Source organism: Neurospora tetrasperma (genome assembly GCF_000213175.1).
Source record: "Neurospora tetrasperma FGSC 2508 unplaced genomic scaffold NEUTE1scaffold_2, whole genome shotgun sequence".
Lineage (NCBI taxonomy): Eukaryota > Fungi > Ascomycota > Sordariomycetes > Sordariales > Sordariaceae > Neurospora > Neurospora tetrasperma.
This window is the reverse complement of record NW_009799100.1, coordinates 1,079,189-1,097,889: the sequence shown is the minus strand read 5'-3', so window position 1 is coordinate 1,097,889 and position 18,701 is coordinate 1,079,189. Positions and strand designations below refer to the sequence as shown.

The 18,701-nt window shown below is 27.5% G+C and overlaps 3 protein-coding genes across 3 annotated transcripts; 1 reads left to right on the top strand and 2 right to left on the bottom strand.

Annotated features, from left to right (window-relative positions):
• Positions 1-2,581: 2,581 nt before the first annotated feature.
• Positions 2,582-4,719, top strand: NEUTE1DRAFT_38111 (uncharacterized protein; the record flags this gene model as incomplete). The annotated part of the gene is made up of 2 exons (XM_009850431.1): positions 2,582-2,668; positions 4,633-4,719. The coding sequence occupies 2 exons, from the start codon at positions 2,582-2,584 to the stop codon at positions 4,717-4,719; spliced, it is 174 nt and encodes a 57-aa protein (XP_009848733.1).
• A 4,443-nt stretch (positions 4,720-9,162) lies between these two features.
• Positions 9,163-9,375, bottom strand: NEUTE1DRAFT_40095 (uncharacterized protein; the record flags this gene model as incomplete). The annotated part of the gene is made up of 1 exon (XM_009850531.1): positions 9,163-9,375. A coding segment is annotated over one exon (213 nt), but the record flags the coding sequence as incomplete, so codon positions are not given.
• Positions 9,376-13,317: 3,942 nt separating this feature from the next.
• Positions 13,318-13,641, bottom strand: NEUTE1DRAFT_38698 (uncharacterized protein; the record flags this gene model as incomplete). The annotated part of the gene is made up of 1 exon (XM_009850462.1): positions 13,318-13,641. A coding segment is annotated over one exon (324 nt), but the record flags the coding sequence as incomplete, so codon positions are not given.
• Positions 13,642-18,701: the final 5,060 nt, after the last annotated feature.

Sequence of the window (18,701 nt, the reverse complement as noted above, 5' to 3'; positions counted from 1 at the left end):
AATATAATTAGTTATATTTGGATAAAGGAATCTTAAATTCTAATTAGTCTAGGTTAAAGTAGATAAATCTTACTTATAAATACCTATATATTATAGAATAAAAGTTACGAACAATATATAGTACGTGTATTTATCTACGTAGTATAGATCTATCTACTGCCGCCCGCCCGTCTACCTACCGTTCACCCCGCGTACGGTTTAGTTCAGCGCTTGTACTCAGTACTATAAGGGTACGGGATGGCGAAATCGAAGGCAAGGCTAAGATACTATCTATAATAGAGGATTTTAAGTAAGGAGAAGAAAAGGAAAAGAACTAAATATAAGCGTACGAACCTATATAAATACCCTAGTTGTATAAGCGACAATGGAACCTATATACGGGTCGCTATCAGCTTATTACGGGTAAAGGGTAGATGGTAGATGTGAATATACGTAATTGCACGAAGGAAAAAGGAAGAGAAGTATAGCCGAGTGCCTGGAAGACTGGCATTATAAGGACAACCACTAGCGGGTCTACTATAGACCCGCGGCAGGCAGCGCTCTGAGCAATCAGCTGCTAGCAATGGCCGGTAGCGATAATAGCGATAGTAGTTTTAGAAGCTGTTATACGCTAGTACTAGATATAAAGTATATAAGCTAGCCCTATAATACTTCTTTAGACTAAAAGAAGCTATATAGCTAATTAATATTATATAAAATAATAAAAATCCCTATTAAACGAGTAATTTCAATTCAAAAAGCCTCTATAACCGCTACTATTATTTATTGTAGTAATTTCCGTCGTAAGGCCGGAACTCCTTATTCCGCCTCCTAATCCTCCCCTTTATATTCTTCTTTTATTTCTAATAACTATTTTCGCTTCCTTTCCGTTGCTACCTAATCCAGGGGATATAGTATATTAGAGTGGCTATTGTAGAAGGTTTATACTATATTGGGGGCTATAGATATATTAGCGCGCAGTTACTATAACGGCGTGTGTGGAGGTGCCTAAACTATAAGGTATTCCTAACAACCTTTATCGTTCTTCTGGTATTTATTAATTCTCTCAAATTTATATTCGATGGAGTCCTCCCTATTATTGGTCCTCTTTATAGTCCGGCTATAGTTAGTACGAACGTCCTATTCCTCCAAAGCTATTTGTCCTAGGAAACCCTTCTCGTTTTATAATTTAATTTTACTAATATAAAACGTTAGGTTGTACTTTATATAAATTAAAAGTTTAAATATTATTTGATAACTATTTATTTTAAGAATTTTAAAAGGTCCTTTGAAAAGGGGTATAAATTTAGCGTAGGGCCGGCCGGTATTAAGATTCTCGGTCTTAAGAAGGACTTTATCTCCTACTTTATATCTTAGGGTATCCGATTGTCGAACGTTCGTATTATTTTTATAATATTATTATATTTAATAAGTTTAATTGATAATAAAGTTTAAGACTTTCCTAAACTAATCGGCCAATTTATTAACTTTAAAGTATTCTATTTATTATATTACCGATATTTTTAGTAGGTATAGTTTTATTAGTTCGATATTTATATAGAGGTAGAAATTATAATTAATAAAGAAGGGGGAGATACTAGTTATTTTAAATATTATATTATTGTTAGTAAATTTTGCCATTGGTAGTTAATTTACCCAATCGTCTTAAGCCTAATTAATATAAAGATATAGATATTTTTTTTTTTTGTATTAATATATTTAGTTTAATTGTTAGTAGTGGGGTAGAAAGCGGAGGAGGGCTTTAGGGTAACTTCTAATTATAACGATAAAGCTTTCTAAAATTATAATATTTATTAAGTATTACGGTTGGAGAAAATAGAGTTTAGTAGATTGTAAATACTATAAACCTTTTTAATAAAATATTCTACTAATTTTTATACTATTACGCCGACGGTAGGGATATAGTACTTTATTTTAGTAAAGCAATTAATAATAACTATAATATACTTAAATTCTTATTTACAATATAAGTACGGGGTTAGTAAGGTACTATAATTAATTAGAAGTATCATTCTATAGTACAAAAGGTATTACCAACGGTTTTAAGAAACTATAGGGAGCGTATTATAATAGTTTAGGTTTAGTGTACGCTAGGTACGTTTTATAATATAATTTAACGGTAGTATATATCCCTAGTTAAAAGAAAAATTATAATAGTAACGAATAGGTCTTCTCGCGGCTTAGATATCCGGCCGACGGTAAATTGTAGACGTAGCGGAAGAGTAAAAAGTAAAGTTCTATATTGGTAGGGTCGATGAAGACGGTGTTATAAAAATACGTCCGCCCTTAAATTGTTCGGCATTTAGTAAATAGGACCCTCTTTATATAGTCTTTAATTTCTTTAAACTATATTCGGCGGTTAGGGTTTAATAAGTAAATAATAATATTTTGTAGAATAATCGATTTTTTATAGCTTTCTACTATCAGATTAAAAAACGACGCTGAAACCGGAAACGCCGACTTCTAGTCGAGGAGTGCTCTAAAACGAAAACTAATAATAGTAATCGATTTAGAAGGGTCGTTTACGTCCCTTACGATATCCTACGATGAATATAGCGACGGTATTATATTGTCGTTACCGATGGCTATAGATAGCGGTATTCGTAGGTTTGAAAATAGCGTCTACAACCCGCTCGTAGAAATTTCTATATATAATAACCTTAAAATTGTATTTATTGCAAAAACTTCGGATAAAAGGGAGGAAGATAATAAAATATTAAAGAAATTTATTATTAAAGCGAATAAATCTATAGATTATAATATTATTTTAATTAAGGACCGACGTTAGGCTCGAAAATTGCTTTTCGAATTTACGTAGCGTTATATTAGAAAAAGTAGGTTTATACGACCCGAGGTTAATAAGACTAAAACCGACTAATTTATTATTAAAAACGCATAGTATCCCTTCCGCTAGAAGATAGTAGCATCGTAATGCGGAGCGCGGGGAAGGCTAGTAATATTATTCAGGAGACTATTTTGTACCAAACGACTGTATATATGCTTAATAAACTATTAAATAGCGCGAACGAAGGTATTTAATTTTTAACAATATCCAACCGGGCTATTTAAAATTGTAATAATAGTTACAAACTAAATAATATTACGGACGTTATAGAGACCGACAGAAATATTTAATATATATTTACTAGTAATATAAATATAAATCATAGTTTAGAAGTTAATAATTAGGAATAAAACGTTAATTAAAAAAAAAGAGCGAAAAAGAAAAGAATATAAAATTTATAGGAAGTTAAAACGAAGTAGGTTTTACTAATAATAATTTTACAAAAAGCGTTGGGACTAATAAATTTTTCGTCGGATTTCGGAATTATAGCGAAATTTAAAATATAATAGAAGTAGGGGATTTTATAGATAGTACTATACGAATTAGTATAAAGATTAAAAATAATAGAAAGGATAAATATATTAGTTATAAGGAATTTAAAAATCTAAATTACTATGAAAAATATAAAAAAATATTGCAGGCTCTAAATAAACCGGGGCTATAAAATTAAGAAAAACTATAAAGTTTAAAAATACTTTTGGGGAGGAGACTTTAAAGTCGGAGGTAAAATTAATTGGATTAGGATAGTTATAATTAGAAGAAACTATTTTAAATAATATTATTATAAGGAAGAAAAAAAGTAGGAAGGAATTAAGAAGGGACGCTATAGGGAGGATTATATAAATAGAGGGAAAGGCCCTTATACTATTAAAAATAGGGGTAGAATTAAAGGTTAGGAAATAAAGGGACGGGGCGGAAATAAATATAAATAGGAATAATGAAGCGGAAGGGTAAAAATGTAAATAGGAAAATAGAATAGAAAAGTAGAAGGAAAGTAGAGGAAGAGGTAATAAAAGTCAAAATAGAAAAGCGGCGAAGGAAGGCGATATCCTTAATTATATCCCTATTATTCTTATTATTTTAATATTAGGAAAATATAATAAAAAAAGAGACAAAATTAATTCGCTATAATAGTAAGTAAAAACTATTATAATAGTAAGTAAAATAGGAACGGTATAAGTAAGTTACGGCTGAAATAAAGCTAGGGGTTTTTATCCGGTAGTGCTTAACGTTATATAGTTTTCCCCTCTAGAGAACTAGAAAAGGACCCTATACTAATAAGGCGCTATAGTTATATAGTAAGGGTAAAAGAATATTATTATTATTATTAAAAAGGATTTTAATAATTTAAAGAAGGATATTTTAAAAAGATTAAGAAAGGTACTTAAGAAGTACCGAAACGATAGACCGATATTATAACGAAAATTATCTCGAATAAAATTAATATTATCTTCTAATAATTATTTACTATTATTATTAAAAGGTTAATTCCCTTTTATTTCGAATAATAATTTACTATTAAAGGAATAGTTATTACCGCCGAATTTATAAACTATTCGAATAAAGGTATAAAAATAATTATAGTAATAACCCTAGGCTGGAAGAAATTAAGTTTAATAATTAGAATAGCTATTAGAATACTAACGTTTAGAAACTATATAATTATCTTCGATAAATCTACGTACAATTAGTATTAGTAAAATTAGGTATAGGTTATAAAAGTCTTAAATAAGGAGGCCTTCGCTACTATAAATATTGTAAGTATATTAGTCCGGGGCGTACCCTAGAATAGTATTAATAATTATACTACGTTAGAGGTATTAATAAATATAATAAGGGATAAAAATAAGGAGGTAGTTATTATAAGAGTTTAGTTTTAGAAGAAAAGGGACGGAGAGAATAGAAATTTACTCTTAATAGAAGTTATTATTTTGAAGGTAGCGAACTTCCTTTAAAATAACCTCTTCTTCCAGGACGACGGTATATACCCTTACGAATTATTCTAAGCTTTAAATAATATTTAATAGTATTTTAAATATTAGGGGATTATATATATAATAAAATTCTATGGTTAGCAAAACATTTACGCCTAATACGGCGAAGTTAAATAAAAAAGAAATTACTTTAGCGAAGTAAATCATTCATTAAATAAGGATAAATTATTCGTCTATTATAAATCATATAGGAAGAAAGGATACTTCGCTTATAATTATAAGGAGTATTCCCTTTTCTAAAAGGTTATTTTAAAAGTGTTTATTATATATACTAAAAAGCTATAGATATTTACCCCCCCTTATAAAAGCCCGGCCGGAAAGGTATTAGAGCCGGTAATAGAGACTATAAACGAGGGTAATTTGTTGGACGCCCCTCCTAATTCCTATATTATTACTACCTTAGAGAGATAAATTGGAGGAAGCGTAGAAAAAAAGAGGGCGGCCGAGAAAAATCGTCGGCCCGACCCTCCGATTAAAACCCTTAATTTAATAAAACCTAATAAACGTATATTATTTATACTCTTAGAGCGTAGGGAATTGGAAATATAGTAGTAATAGTATTTATATAATTATAATTCCCTTAAAGGAAGTAATATTTTTATCCTCTATTAAAGGATTTATAAAAACACTATTTTAAGGTAATTAATAGTTTAATTAAAAATATTCTATTACAATATAGAAAAATTATATAAGAAAGAGAAGTTTCTATTAGAATAAGAGGAGACTTATAATATTATAGCAATTTAGGAGCCGGGTAGAGATTTAAATAAGGATATTTATTATTTTAGGACCGGGAAGTATTTCGGAGTTAATTATTTAGAGAAAAGAAGGGCGGTAATATATGTAAATAAGAAATAGAACTTAAAGGACTTTAATTTTTAGGCCGGAAGGAATTGGACTATAATAATACTTAAAAATTTAAGGGATCCTGCGATTATTTATTCTATTTATTTACCTATTTTAATATAAAGAATATTAGAATATTAGTAGGGATCCCCGCTCTTAAAATTCTTCGACGTTAGGCCCCTAGTAAGAAACTAAATAATTATTATTAAGGACTTTAACTTCTACTATCCTAATTAGAATTGCAAGAATAGGATTAGTTTAGGGGCTATATATTTCCTTATATAGGTATGATATTGGAGGTTTAATTTATTTACCCCCTATAGTAAAATAATAAAACTTAGTAGTATAATACGAAGAAAGAGAAATAAGATAATTAATTATATATAATTATTACCCGGGGTTAAGGCCGAATAATAGGGAGTATAGTAATACGAATAAACTGGTTTAAATTATTATTCTTAGGAAGTTTAAATTTAAGTAAAAAGAAGAAAATAGGAGGGTAGAAGAGGAAGGAGGTTATAGTTAAAATCCTATAAATATAGTAAAAGTAAAGGAGGCGGCGGAGAAATGGATTTTAATCCCCGAAAGGATTAATATAGTAGAAGATTTCAAATAAGGTTTTTATAAGTTCAATAGAGAATTTACTAATATTATAAAAGAGTTCGTCCTAAACTGGAAGAAAAGTTGGAGGAGGAGAGTAAATTAATAAATATTAGAATATAAAATAATTATAAAGGAAATACAATAGAAGTATTAAATATAATTTGAATGCTAAATATTATTAAATTAGAGAGAGTTCGTAAAATAATAATAAAAAAGAAGAAGATTGTTTTAAAAGTATAGTAGGCTATATAGTATAAGAGCGTTGTTAAAGTTTTAAAGAACCTAAATCGATTTTAATATTTAAAGAAATAAATTCGGACCTAAAATTATTACTTAATTAATTTATTTAAATTACTAACCTTTTAAATTGGCCAAAGAGTAATAAAAATCGAAGATTATAATATTAAGGCTAAAACTTTTTTTAATCGCTTCTTTTTAAAGGTAAATATTTTAATAGAATATTTACCGAATTGGATTTAAATAGTAAATAGTATTAATCTAATAATTATTAGTAAATTAATTACTAAAGGGGACGTCTAAAATGTCCTTTCCTAAATAACGCTTAATAAGGCCCCGGGCGTCAATTAGTATTTAAATAGACTTTTAAAATTATACGGGTAATTATTTTAATAAATAATAATATATTTAGTAATTCCGAGTTTCTAATTCGGATATTTCCTACAATAGTTTAAGGATATAAAAGTAATTATTTTTAAAAAGCCTGGAAAAAGCGCTACCTAATAAAAATTAGCGGGTATATAAAGATTTATATTATTACTTAATAACGTTAGAAAAATCCTTAAAGGTTTTATAATTAAAAGATTTTATAAGTAGTTAAAGAGGTTAACCTCCTACCGGAGGGCTAAATAAATAATTAAATAAAGTATTTAACGGAATTTATAGTCCGGATAATTACTAATATAATTTATACGGCTTAAAAATTTAAAGCTATGTATCTTTTATACTCCTTAATTTTAAGGGTATATTCAATAGAAATAACTATAAATAGCTTCTATATACCTTATAGAAAATACAACTCCCAATATAGATTATTAAGTAGGTAGCGAACTTTATTATTAATAGGAGAAGTATTCTCTTCTTTAATAATAAAATATTTTACCCCTACGCTTTTATAGTAAATATATTTTAAAGCTCCCCCCTCTTACCTATCCTTTTCATTCTCTTTATTACTTTATTATAATAAAAATTAATAATAATCTTAAATACAATTATAATTAGCTTAATAAATAATATTAATATTATTATAATAATTTATACTATTAAAAAAAATTACCGGACTTTATAGGCAATATAGTAAATATATTTAGAATAGGCTAAAGCGAGAAGTATAGAATTTAAAGCGAATAAGATGGAACTAATATATTTTATATAGATAAAGGTACTAAGGATGGAAATTCTCTAATTCGGGGACGTAGTATTTTAATTAATAGAATTAATAAAATTCTTAGGGGTTTAGTTTGATTATAAATTTAATTATTAGGCTTATACGAAAGTATAAAATAAAAGATAAAGATTTAAACGAATATATATATAAAGTTAATAACGAAAATTTAGGGTTATTCCTTTATTTGAGTAAGGGAGATATATATTAAATATATTTGTAATACTATTATATATATAGCCTTAATATTCTACTAACTAATTGAAATTTATAAAAAATTACGAAGGATTATAATCGGGCTAGTGAGATATTAAATTAAATATTTGAATATTATTATTAGGGCGTATGAAGTTATACTAATATAGAATTTAAAAATAGAAATTTTCTATTTATTATTCGACTTCTATTTAAATAAAAGAGTTTAAACCTTCGAAGAAAGGTTCGTTCGTATAGATTAAATGTAATTTATTCGAAGAATAGTAATTCAAGTAATTAATTATATTCGAATACAATAAATTAGAGGATAATTACCCGCTAATAAATTAGATAGTAGTATAGTTAAAATTAGGTAAATTAAAGTATAAATACTAATAGAAAGATTATTAGCAATTGCGGCCGGTCCCCCCTCGGAGTTAGGGTCCTTATTATTATTATTATAAATCTTAGAACCTATAACTATTAATAAAGAGAAATAGTTAGAGGATATAATAAATAGTAAATAAGTATTATCCTATAATTATTAATTAATAATAGTAGTAATTAAATTAAATCGATAGTACGAATTTAGTATTACCGACTTTACCCTTAAATTTAGTAATTAAATTATTTAATAATATATAATTAGTACAAAGAGGGAAAAGAATAAGAGAAGAATTCGAATGTTAGGAGAAGATAATAAGGAATTATACCCGCTAATTAAAGCAAACAATTCCCTCTTAATCTAAATTAGAATAGAAGTTATAGGATTCTAGGCCTTTCTTTCATAAAGAAAGGTATTTAGCGTTTAAATACCTATTTACGCTTATATATTAAAAAAAAATACCTTCGCCTATATTTTAATCTAAATTACCTTAATACGGAAGGCTTTTTCCAATTAAATATTAAGAATTAACTATTAACGAAAGAAGAGTTTTGGAATTACTCAAATAATAGAATTAAAATTAAGAGAATTCTATTATAAGCGTTAAGGTTGGGAAGGTTAAAGGAATATTATTTAATTATCGAATTATAAGAAGAGTAGTATAAAGAAATTGTAAAATACTCCTAAAACGAAAATAAGTTATTAATAATATTAAAATAAAAGGACGAAGGATGGGGAGGAAACGATTATATTAATTATAAGTACTATTTATATTATAATTATAGTAAAAATTAAAGCATTATTTAATTAATGCCTAATTATGTTTAAAAGACTCTTCGAATAGCGTTATTATACGAATTTAGTTCGTAGTAACTTTATAGTACTATTAAACCTAATTTTTATTTACAATAGGGCGGCCGGGGGTAATAAGGGTTATAGGGCTATTAAGGGCAATACTATTACTTTTAGAGCCGGAAATTATATAGGTAAGAGTAATAGTACTATTACTATTAAATATAATACGTATAGGAGTAATTATACTATTATTAAAATTAGAAGCAATACGGATTAGGTTTATTACATTACTATTAAAATTAGAAGGAGTATAATAATAGAGAGCATCCTTTATAAATAATTTAATAATATTCTTTTACCCTTACTATATAACTATAGCGCTTTATTAGTATAGGGTTCTTCTCTAATTCTCTAAAGGGGAAAACCGTACAGCGTTAAACGCCGCCGGATAAAAACCCCTAGCTTTATTTTAGCCGTAATTTACTTATATTACTCCTACTTTACTTATAATTATAATAATTCTTACCTACTACTATAGCGAATTAATTTCGTGTTTTCCTTTATTATATTATTCTAATATTTAGAATAATAAAAATAATAGAAATATGGTTAGGGATATCGCTTTCCTTCGCTACTCCTCCGTTTCAATTTTTATTATCTTTTCCTCTACCTTCCCTCCGCTTTTCTATCCTATTTTCCTATTTATATTCCTACCCTTCTACTTTATTATTCTTATTTATATTTACTTTTACTCCGTCCTTTTATTTCCTAACCCTTAGTTCTACCCCTATTTTTAATAGTATAAGGGCCTTCTCCTCTATTTATATAATCCTCCCTATAGTATCTCTTCCTAATTCCTTCCTACTTTCTTTCTTCCCTATAATAATATTATCTAAAATAGCTTCCTCTAATTATAATTATCCTAATCTAATTAATTTTATTTCCGACTTTAAAGTCTCCTCCCTAGAAATGTTTCCGGGCTCTATAGCTTTTTTTAATTTTATAGCCCCGGCTTATTTAGAGCCTATAATATTTTTTTCTATTTTTTATAGTAATTTCATTTTTTAAATCCTTTAAAACCGGTATATTTATCCCTTCTATTATTCTTAATCTTTATATTAATTTATATAATACTATCCGTAAAATCCTTTACCTCTATTATACTTTAAATTTTACTATAGTCCTAAAATCTAATAAAAAATTTATTAATTCTAATACCTTTTATAAAATTATTATTAATAAAACCTACTTCGTTTCGGCTTCCTATAAATTTTATATCTTTCTTTTTTTCCCCCTTCTTTTTTAATTAATATTTTATTCCTAACTACCGACTTTTAAACTATAATTTATATTTATATTACCGGTAAATATATATTAAATATTCCTATTAGTCTTTATAATACCCGTAATATTATTTAGTCCGTAGCTATTACTATAATATTAAATGGCCTGGCTGGATATCATTAGAAATTAAATACCTTCGTTTATATTATTTAATAGTTTATTAAATATATATATAGTCGTTTAGTATAAAACGGTCTCCCGAATAATATTATTAGCCTTCTCCGCGCTCCGTACTACGATGCTACTATCTTCTAGCGGAAGGGATACTATACGCTGTACGTGAAGGATATTTTATAAATAGTTTATAATAGCCCTTCTATTAGAAAATAATAGTATAATAGTATAGAGTATAAAGAAAAATAGTAGAATTATTAGGGAGATTATTATATATTAAACGTTCGTATATACGTTTAGTAAAATAATTAGTAGTGCGGACGAAAGCGTCTAAGTTTTAGTAATATTTAGTTAGGCTATTTAATATTATAGTAACAGTTACCGATTAAATAGCGTTATAGATATTATAGAGGCTAGTAGGAATATTTAATATATATTTATTAGTTAGTAAAAATATAGGTTATATTTTAAAAGTTAGTAGTTAGAAACGGAAATTAATTAGGAAAGGAGGATAAAGAGAAAGGGAAAATATTAGACCTACTAGAAGATAAAACAAAGTAAGTTTTATTAGTAATAATTTTACAAAAATTATTAGGAATAGTAAATCTCTAATTAATTTTTAGGATTATAGTAAAGTTTAAAGTATAGTAAAGGTTAGGTATTTTATAAATAATATCAATCAAATTATTATAAAGATTAGGGATAATAGGAGGGACGGTTATATTAATTCGGAAGGGTTACGAAATCCGAATTACTATAAAGGATATAGAAAAATATTATAAGTTCTAAATATACCGGAGTTATAAAGCTAAGAGAAGCTATCGAGCCCGGAGACATTTCGGAGGAGGAGATTTTAAAATTAGAAATAAAATTAATTAGGTTAGGACGGTTATAACCGGAGGAAGTTATTTTGGATAATATTATTATAAAGAAGAAAGAAAGTAAAAGGGAATTAAGAAGGAATATTATAGGGAAGATTATATAAATAGAGGGGAGGGTTTTTATACTATTACGAATAGGGGTAGAACTAAAGGTTAAAAAATAAAGGGATAGGGCGGAGGTAAATATAAATAAGAATAACGAAGCGGAGGGGTAGGAATATAGATAGGAAAATAGAATAGAGAAGTGGAAGGAAGGCGGAGGAAGGCGATATTCCTAATTATATTCCTATTATTCTTATTATTTTAATATTAGGATAATATAGTAAAGGGAGAAACGAAATTAATTTGCTATAGTAATAAGTAAGAATTATTATAACTATAAGTAAAGTAGGAATAGTGTAAGTAAGTTACAACCGAGATAAAGTTGGGAGTTTTCATCCGGCGGCGTTTAACGCTGTACAGTTTTCCCCTCTAGAGAATTAGAGAAGGACCCTATACCAATAAGGCGCTATAGTTACATAGTTAGGGAAAAAGAATATTATTACTATTAGATTGACCGTCGACCTCTCGTTTAAAGTTTCTAATTTGCAAATATATTTGGTACTAATATTAACCTTTTCGTTTCTATCTTTTAGAATGAAAGTTTTATTCACGAAGATATTATAATTAAATAAGACTCTATTCTTAGCTATTAACCGTTCGTCGGCTTTGTCTTTGAGTAAGTTTTTTAGTTTCTTATTTAGTGCGTTAGGGCGTACTTATAAGGATCCCGGACGGTATTTAATTGTAAAATTAAAACAGGAGAGGAATTGGGACTATTATATATAGCGGGGGGTGAATTGTTTATTAATTGTGAACGTCTTTAGACTTTTGTAGTTGGTGAGAACCTTGAAAGGTTCTTATGCTCCTTCCAATTCGGGGCGCTATTCTTTGAGAGCTTTGACGATAGCTAGCAATTCTTTATTATAAATATTATAATTATATTCAGCCGAAGAGTACTGTTGGTTGAAATAGGCGACCGGGTATAAGACGCCTTCTTCGTCGTATTAGGATAGAGTACTATTATAAGTCTAATTCGAAGTATTTGTTTTAATAATGGTCTACTTTAATTAGTTATAGATCCGGAGTATTGGACTACTATTGAAAGCCTTTTTGAGAGTGTCACAGGCATTACTGCCATGTTCCTGTCAATAGATAGAGGGTGCTGCACTGCATTAGTGCAGTCAGCTGTGCAGCTGCCTGAGTGCAGTACAGCAGTCACGTGCACACGTGCTGTGGTCCGTGTGTACCCGGATCCACAGCGTACTTTACATAGTTCTCGTACGCGCACAGGATTCTCTTCCTGTTCCTCGCACAACAATCAAAGTCTTACCTTAGTGCTTGCTGGCGCCCCGTGACAGAGAGTTTTAAAAGACTTCTAATAGCGGTCGGTCTATTGCTATTCTACTGATTTCTTTATTAATTCGTATAACGGACTAGCGATAATCGAGAAATGCTTAATAAATCGTCGGTAGAAATTGGTAAAACCTAGGAAACGCTATAACGCCCTCTTGGTTTTTGGAGCTTCCTAAGTCTTAATAGCGGATACTTTATTAGGATTCATCTTAAGTCCTCTTAGGGTAATAATTAGACTAAGATGTTTTATTTTTGTAATGTAGAATTTATATTTATTGATATTAATTTATAGCTCTATTCGAATTATCCGTTGTAGGACTTCTCTAAAGTAGCTTTTATAGTTTTTTTCGTTATTCAAATAGATTAGGATATTATCGAAATATATTATTGTATATATATTGAAGATACTATATAGAATATTATTAATATAGTTCTAGAAGGTTCTTAGAGTGCTTTAGAGGCCGAATAAATAGACGATAGATTTATAGAGATTGTAAATAGGTAATAAAAGTAGTAAACTATTTATATCTTTCTTTTATATGGATCTTATTAAATATAGTAATTATATTAAATTTAGTAAAAATCTTTATATAATAAATAGTATTAAGAGTCTCTTTAATTAATAGTAGCGGGTAATACGATTTTAATATTACGTTATTAATATTATAGTAATCCATATAAATACAAACGCCGCCGCTGGGCTTTTTTACTAAAAGGATAGGGGATGTGGCTGTAGATTGCAATAAGCGGATAAAATTCTTCCTTGAATTCTTATTGATCGACTTTTTAATAATAATAACTTCGATCGGGGATATACAATATAATCGCGCATTAGGAGGAGTCGCTCTCGGCTAGAATTTAATTTTATAGTTGTAGAAACGGTTAGGCGGAATTTCCTCAATTAATAACGGGAGGAAAATTGCTACCTCGTTAATATATTATTATTCCTCCGACTTTTTTAAGATAGTAATAATTTTGTCCTTTATTTTAATTAGACGGTTAGCCTTATTAAGAACTTCTTTATATTTTATTAAAGATTTTAATTAAGTATATATGCTGGGTTATTTCTTTATAAAGTAGAGTATTTTCATTGAAGTTTCTAGTAAGGTGATTTACTTTAGCGAGAATTACGGCTTCTTAAAATTTCTCTAATAAGTAAGCGCTAGCTAAATTGTAAATGAATTTATAGAGGAGTAGGGGGAAACTTCCTTTATATTACTAATTATTACCCTTTAAAATATTAGTAATTATTTCCTTAATTAAATTTATATTCCGGATTTTTGCTATACTTAGCTGCGAACCCCCTCGACCGATATGCAATAAATTGACCGTCACTCTACGGTAAATTGGATACTACTATTATTAGGAGTCTACCGTCCTACTACGGTAAGTAGGTCTTAACGGTAGTTTATATACTATAGTAGAGGGGTCTATACCTTCCTAGGAGGTTAGATCTATCCTAGACTATTATAGGCCAGAAAATCAATCCCTATTAGGAAAAAAGAATCCGTATTATTTATATATAGGTCTATTACGGGTATAGAAAGAAAATATTAGGAAGTTGCAATTAATATATATATATATATTTATCTACGGAACTACCTACCTACTACCTACCCTACGTACAATCTAACCCAGCGCTATATTTATACCTAGTACCTATATCGAACTCTATACCGGGTATACGGTCTACTATACTATTGCCCTAACCCCGACCCAATACTATATTATACCGCTTTCTAATAGTTAGTGCTACGCACTGGTATTAATAGCAATTATATATAGTATAGTATAGTATAGTATAGTATAGGAATACAATAAACGTAATTGAATTTACTATGAGTAGTAATACAATATAATTAAATATATATACTATAAATATAATGCGATACAATAAATATAATACGTTAGAAAAGTTCTATTCGGTTATAGTTAATTAATTTAGATAATTAAATAATTTAGTAAGTAAATATATTATTAATTAATTAAGGATAGGGGATACGGAAAGAAATAAAGCGTTATACTAGTAGTTTAAAGGATTAGGTACGATGGAAATTGCAATAAACCTTTATATAATTTTTTATACGGTAGTATATACGATATTAGACTAGACGATTACTGAAAATACTTCGATATATTATATAAAATTCTAATTACTATAGATAAATTGATATATTTTGTATAGTAATTAGTAAAGTATTTAAAGTATTTATTCTAATACTTACTATTAAAAAAGTATTTATAGCTAAATAATATTCTAAATTACTAATACCTATTTTAATTAATAATAAATAGTCTATCGTTTATAAATCTTCGAAATATTTATGCTATAAACCTTTTTATTAATTAGTACTACTAGTAAATTAATAATTAATATCTCTTCGGTTTCTTTAATTAATAGAAGCCTAAGGCTCGCGACTATCCTATTTATAATTATTATTTTAGTTAATATAAAGAATATAAAACGTTTATTATACTACTTCTACTTATAGACGAAAATATAGTCAATACGGCCTATAGTAGCACTATTATAATACTTAATATAGTTATTAATAGAGAAAGTATAGTACTTAAGGGTATTATAATACCCCCTAAATAGTTATAGTTAATATAATTTCCAATTTTAGTACTAAATTATATATAGAGTACGAATTGTATAATAAAAAGACAGCGGGATTTATTAATTTTAATAGTATCTAGTAGATTTTAGCGTATTTAGGGGAATTTAGGGGGATTTAAAGGGGATTTAGAAGTATTATTATCGATTTTATATAATTAATAATACTAACCGTATAAGTATATTATAATTAGCTTATAAATATATTACTATTATATAGTATTATTGTATAGAATATAATAAAAATAAGGAAGATACTTTAAGAATTAATTTCCGTATATTAAAGGGGTTCGGTATATAATAGTATTAGCTGAATAAGGGTGTTCGTAGGGAGGGATTGGGAATATATATCGGGGCGTACGAATTATAGTATATATATACCTATTTAAAAAGGATAGCTTCTTACTATACTATAAAGTACTAGGAACGAATTTTAAAATCCTAATATTATAGTTTAGTTTATACGCCCGTAATAAGGTATAATAGAAATTATTAATTATTATACGAGACAAAACGGGCAAATTCTAATTAAGACTAGTAACAGGGTATTGAATTTTGCGTATTATTATAACTTCGAACTTTCTAATTATAAATAGCCGGATATATATATAATTACCGGTAGTTAGGATATTAAATTCCTATTCTTCTTATATAGTTAATCCTATATATTATTTATTTTATTAGTAGAGTAAGTTATTAAATAAATTAAGTGCTTCCTTAACTATATCCTAGATTTATTCAATTAGATCGGAGTTAATAATAGTAAACGAATTAAGTAAAGTAAATCGAATAGTATAAATAATACGCTCTTATTCAAGGATCTATTTTTCGACGTCTTTACTATTAGTAATCTAGGTTGTAGCCTTAAATTATTTATTTTATTATTATTAGCTTTAATTCCGTAACTATTATTATCCTAATTATAAATTCGGGTTTTGTATACTAAATTCTTATACTTATATATATTACGTATAAGTCGGACCGGTAGTATATTTACTAGATTACGGGTATTAAAAAAATTTTTAAAAGTAATTTACTTATAATATTTTTCTTCTGTTATTATATTTAATAATTTAAAAGGGCCGTACTTGTTATAAATACAGTTGTAATATACCCTTAAATATATATTTGGCTGAAGAGCCTTACAAATATACTCTTTTGCCCGCTTTAGGAAGTTTAATAGTAGTACTATAATAATTATACTATTTTTTTTATCTTCGCTATCCTCAGCTATTTGTATATCTTCTTCTAGACTATTAATTATAGATAATTGAAATAATAATACTTATAAACGTTTAGAGTTTATATAAATATAATTTTAAAATACCTTTTATACCTAGGGGTTATTAGCTATAGCTGCTAATTCCGCCTAGTATAGCTTTTTATACTACTATCTACTATATTTGGCCTTAATATTAATATTATTATATACCTCCTTAGTATTTCGGGTATTTATAAAAATCGAATTATTAATAATTATTATAGTTAGTGCCCGAATAAAACAGCCAACCAATTTATTATTTACTATAATATCTTTATTATCTTTATTTTCATTGTCCTCGTCTTAGCAATATAGCTAATAAATATCCTTCTATACCTTTTAGGCGTATGGATTAATATGATCTTTATATAGTTATACTTCGAATAAGGGTGGCGTAATAATTGACTATTAGGTATAGTACGTGAGATTATAGCTTAGAATATACGATAAAGGCGAAGGTAAGGTACTATATCCCGGGGGAAATAGCCAATTTTTTTAAGAGAACCTCTATTCGTACGGGGATAAAGCTCTATTCGCACGGGGATCCACTTTTGCTTTTCTAAGTATAACTTAGTCAGACCTTACTATATGAGGCCGAGAGTAGTACCAAATTACTCGTTAAATTTTTGCTAATTTTTGGGTTTAAATTCCAGTTTCATAGCCCAAGATATAACCTAGATCTTACTTTTCTAGATTCTTACATTAAAAATCATTTTTATTATTTTTAATAATTAACTTTATTTCTCCTGGATTTTCTCAACCTACCAAACACCTACAGCTCTTAAGAAAGCTATAGTAAATAGAGCAAAAAATAAGAAAAAATATAATTTACCTTACTACCCTCTACTGGAATTTTTAAGGTATAAAAAGACATCGCCAAGTTTCACTTTTTCCCCCTGTGCGAATAGAGTTTTATCCCCGTGCGAATAGAGTTTCTCTTTTTTAATACCCGGCTATACTCGATTTTTACTTTGGGGGTTAAAAATATATTTAATAGTATTTCGTAGGTGGTTGCGGTAATATTTGTAAAAAATTAGTATATATTTAAAATATTACTTCTATTAATATACTTCTATTTTTATATACCTTTATATTCTGAATGTGCCGGGTTAGGTAGGCGTATTATAATAATATTAAGTATAGGTATTAAATCGAATAATGTGGGCCGGAATCTACTAATACCCTATTACGTATAGTATACTATTTTATTACCTATTCGCTAAATATTAATATACACTTCGTATTATATTTATATATATTAGTAATAATACCGGTTAATCTCCCGGCTATTTATAAGCACATCTTTTTTATTAATAATATATTCGGGCCTAATAAAGTAAAATCGTTAGAATTTATAGCTACTTATACTAATAATACCGGTATTTTAATTCTATTAAAGTATATTACTTATATAGTATAGTATAAAAATCGATACTAATATTAATCTTCCCTATACTTCTATTATAATACTACGGTCTAAGGGTATTATATAACTAATAGTTTTAACGACGTTGTCGAAGTAAAACGTATATAGATTTGAAATAATAGGGAAAATATTAGTATTTTTAGTACGAGTATTGAAAAATAAGTTGGTAGGTAATTAATATACCCTTATAACCGATCGGTAAATATTATAGTAAATACCGAATCTATTAATAAATATAAGTACTAAATAATTTAAAATATTATTATTATACCGTATATATACTTTATCCTATTCTTCCTCGAAATACTACCTTCTAAATATTTCAATCTCGAATTCAGTACGAAGGGGTAATATATATATAAGAGGGTAGATCTTTATTATCTTACTTTCTTAGTCGACTTCTATTTAATAAGAATTTAGTTCGGACTTAACAACCTTATTTAGAATATAGCGAACCAAATATACCTTTTTCTAGTACTTAATATCTAGCTCTATTATATATTTTAGAAATATTTTCTAACTTTGTAGCGTATAACCTCTTATAGAAGTAGGTTGTAAATTAATTGCCGGGTTAGGATCGTTTAAATTATTATTATTA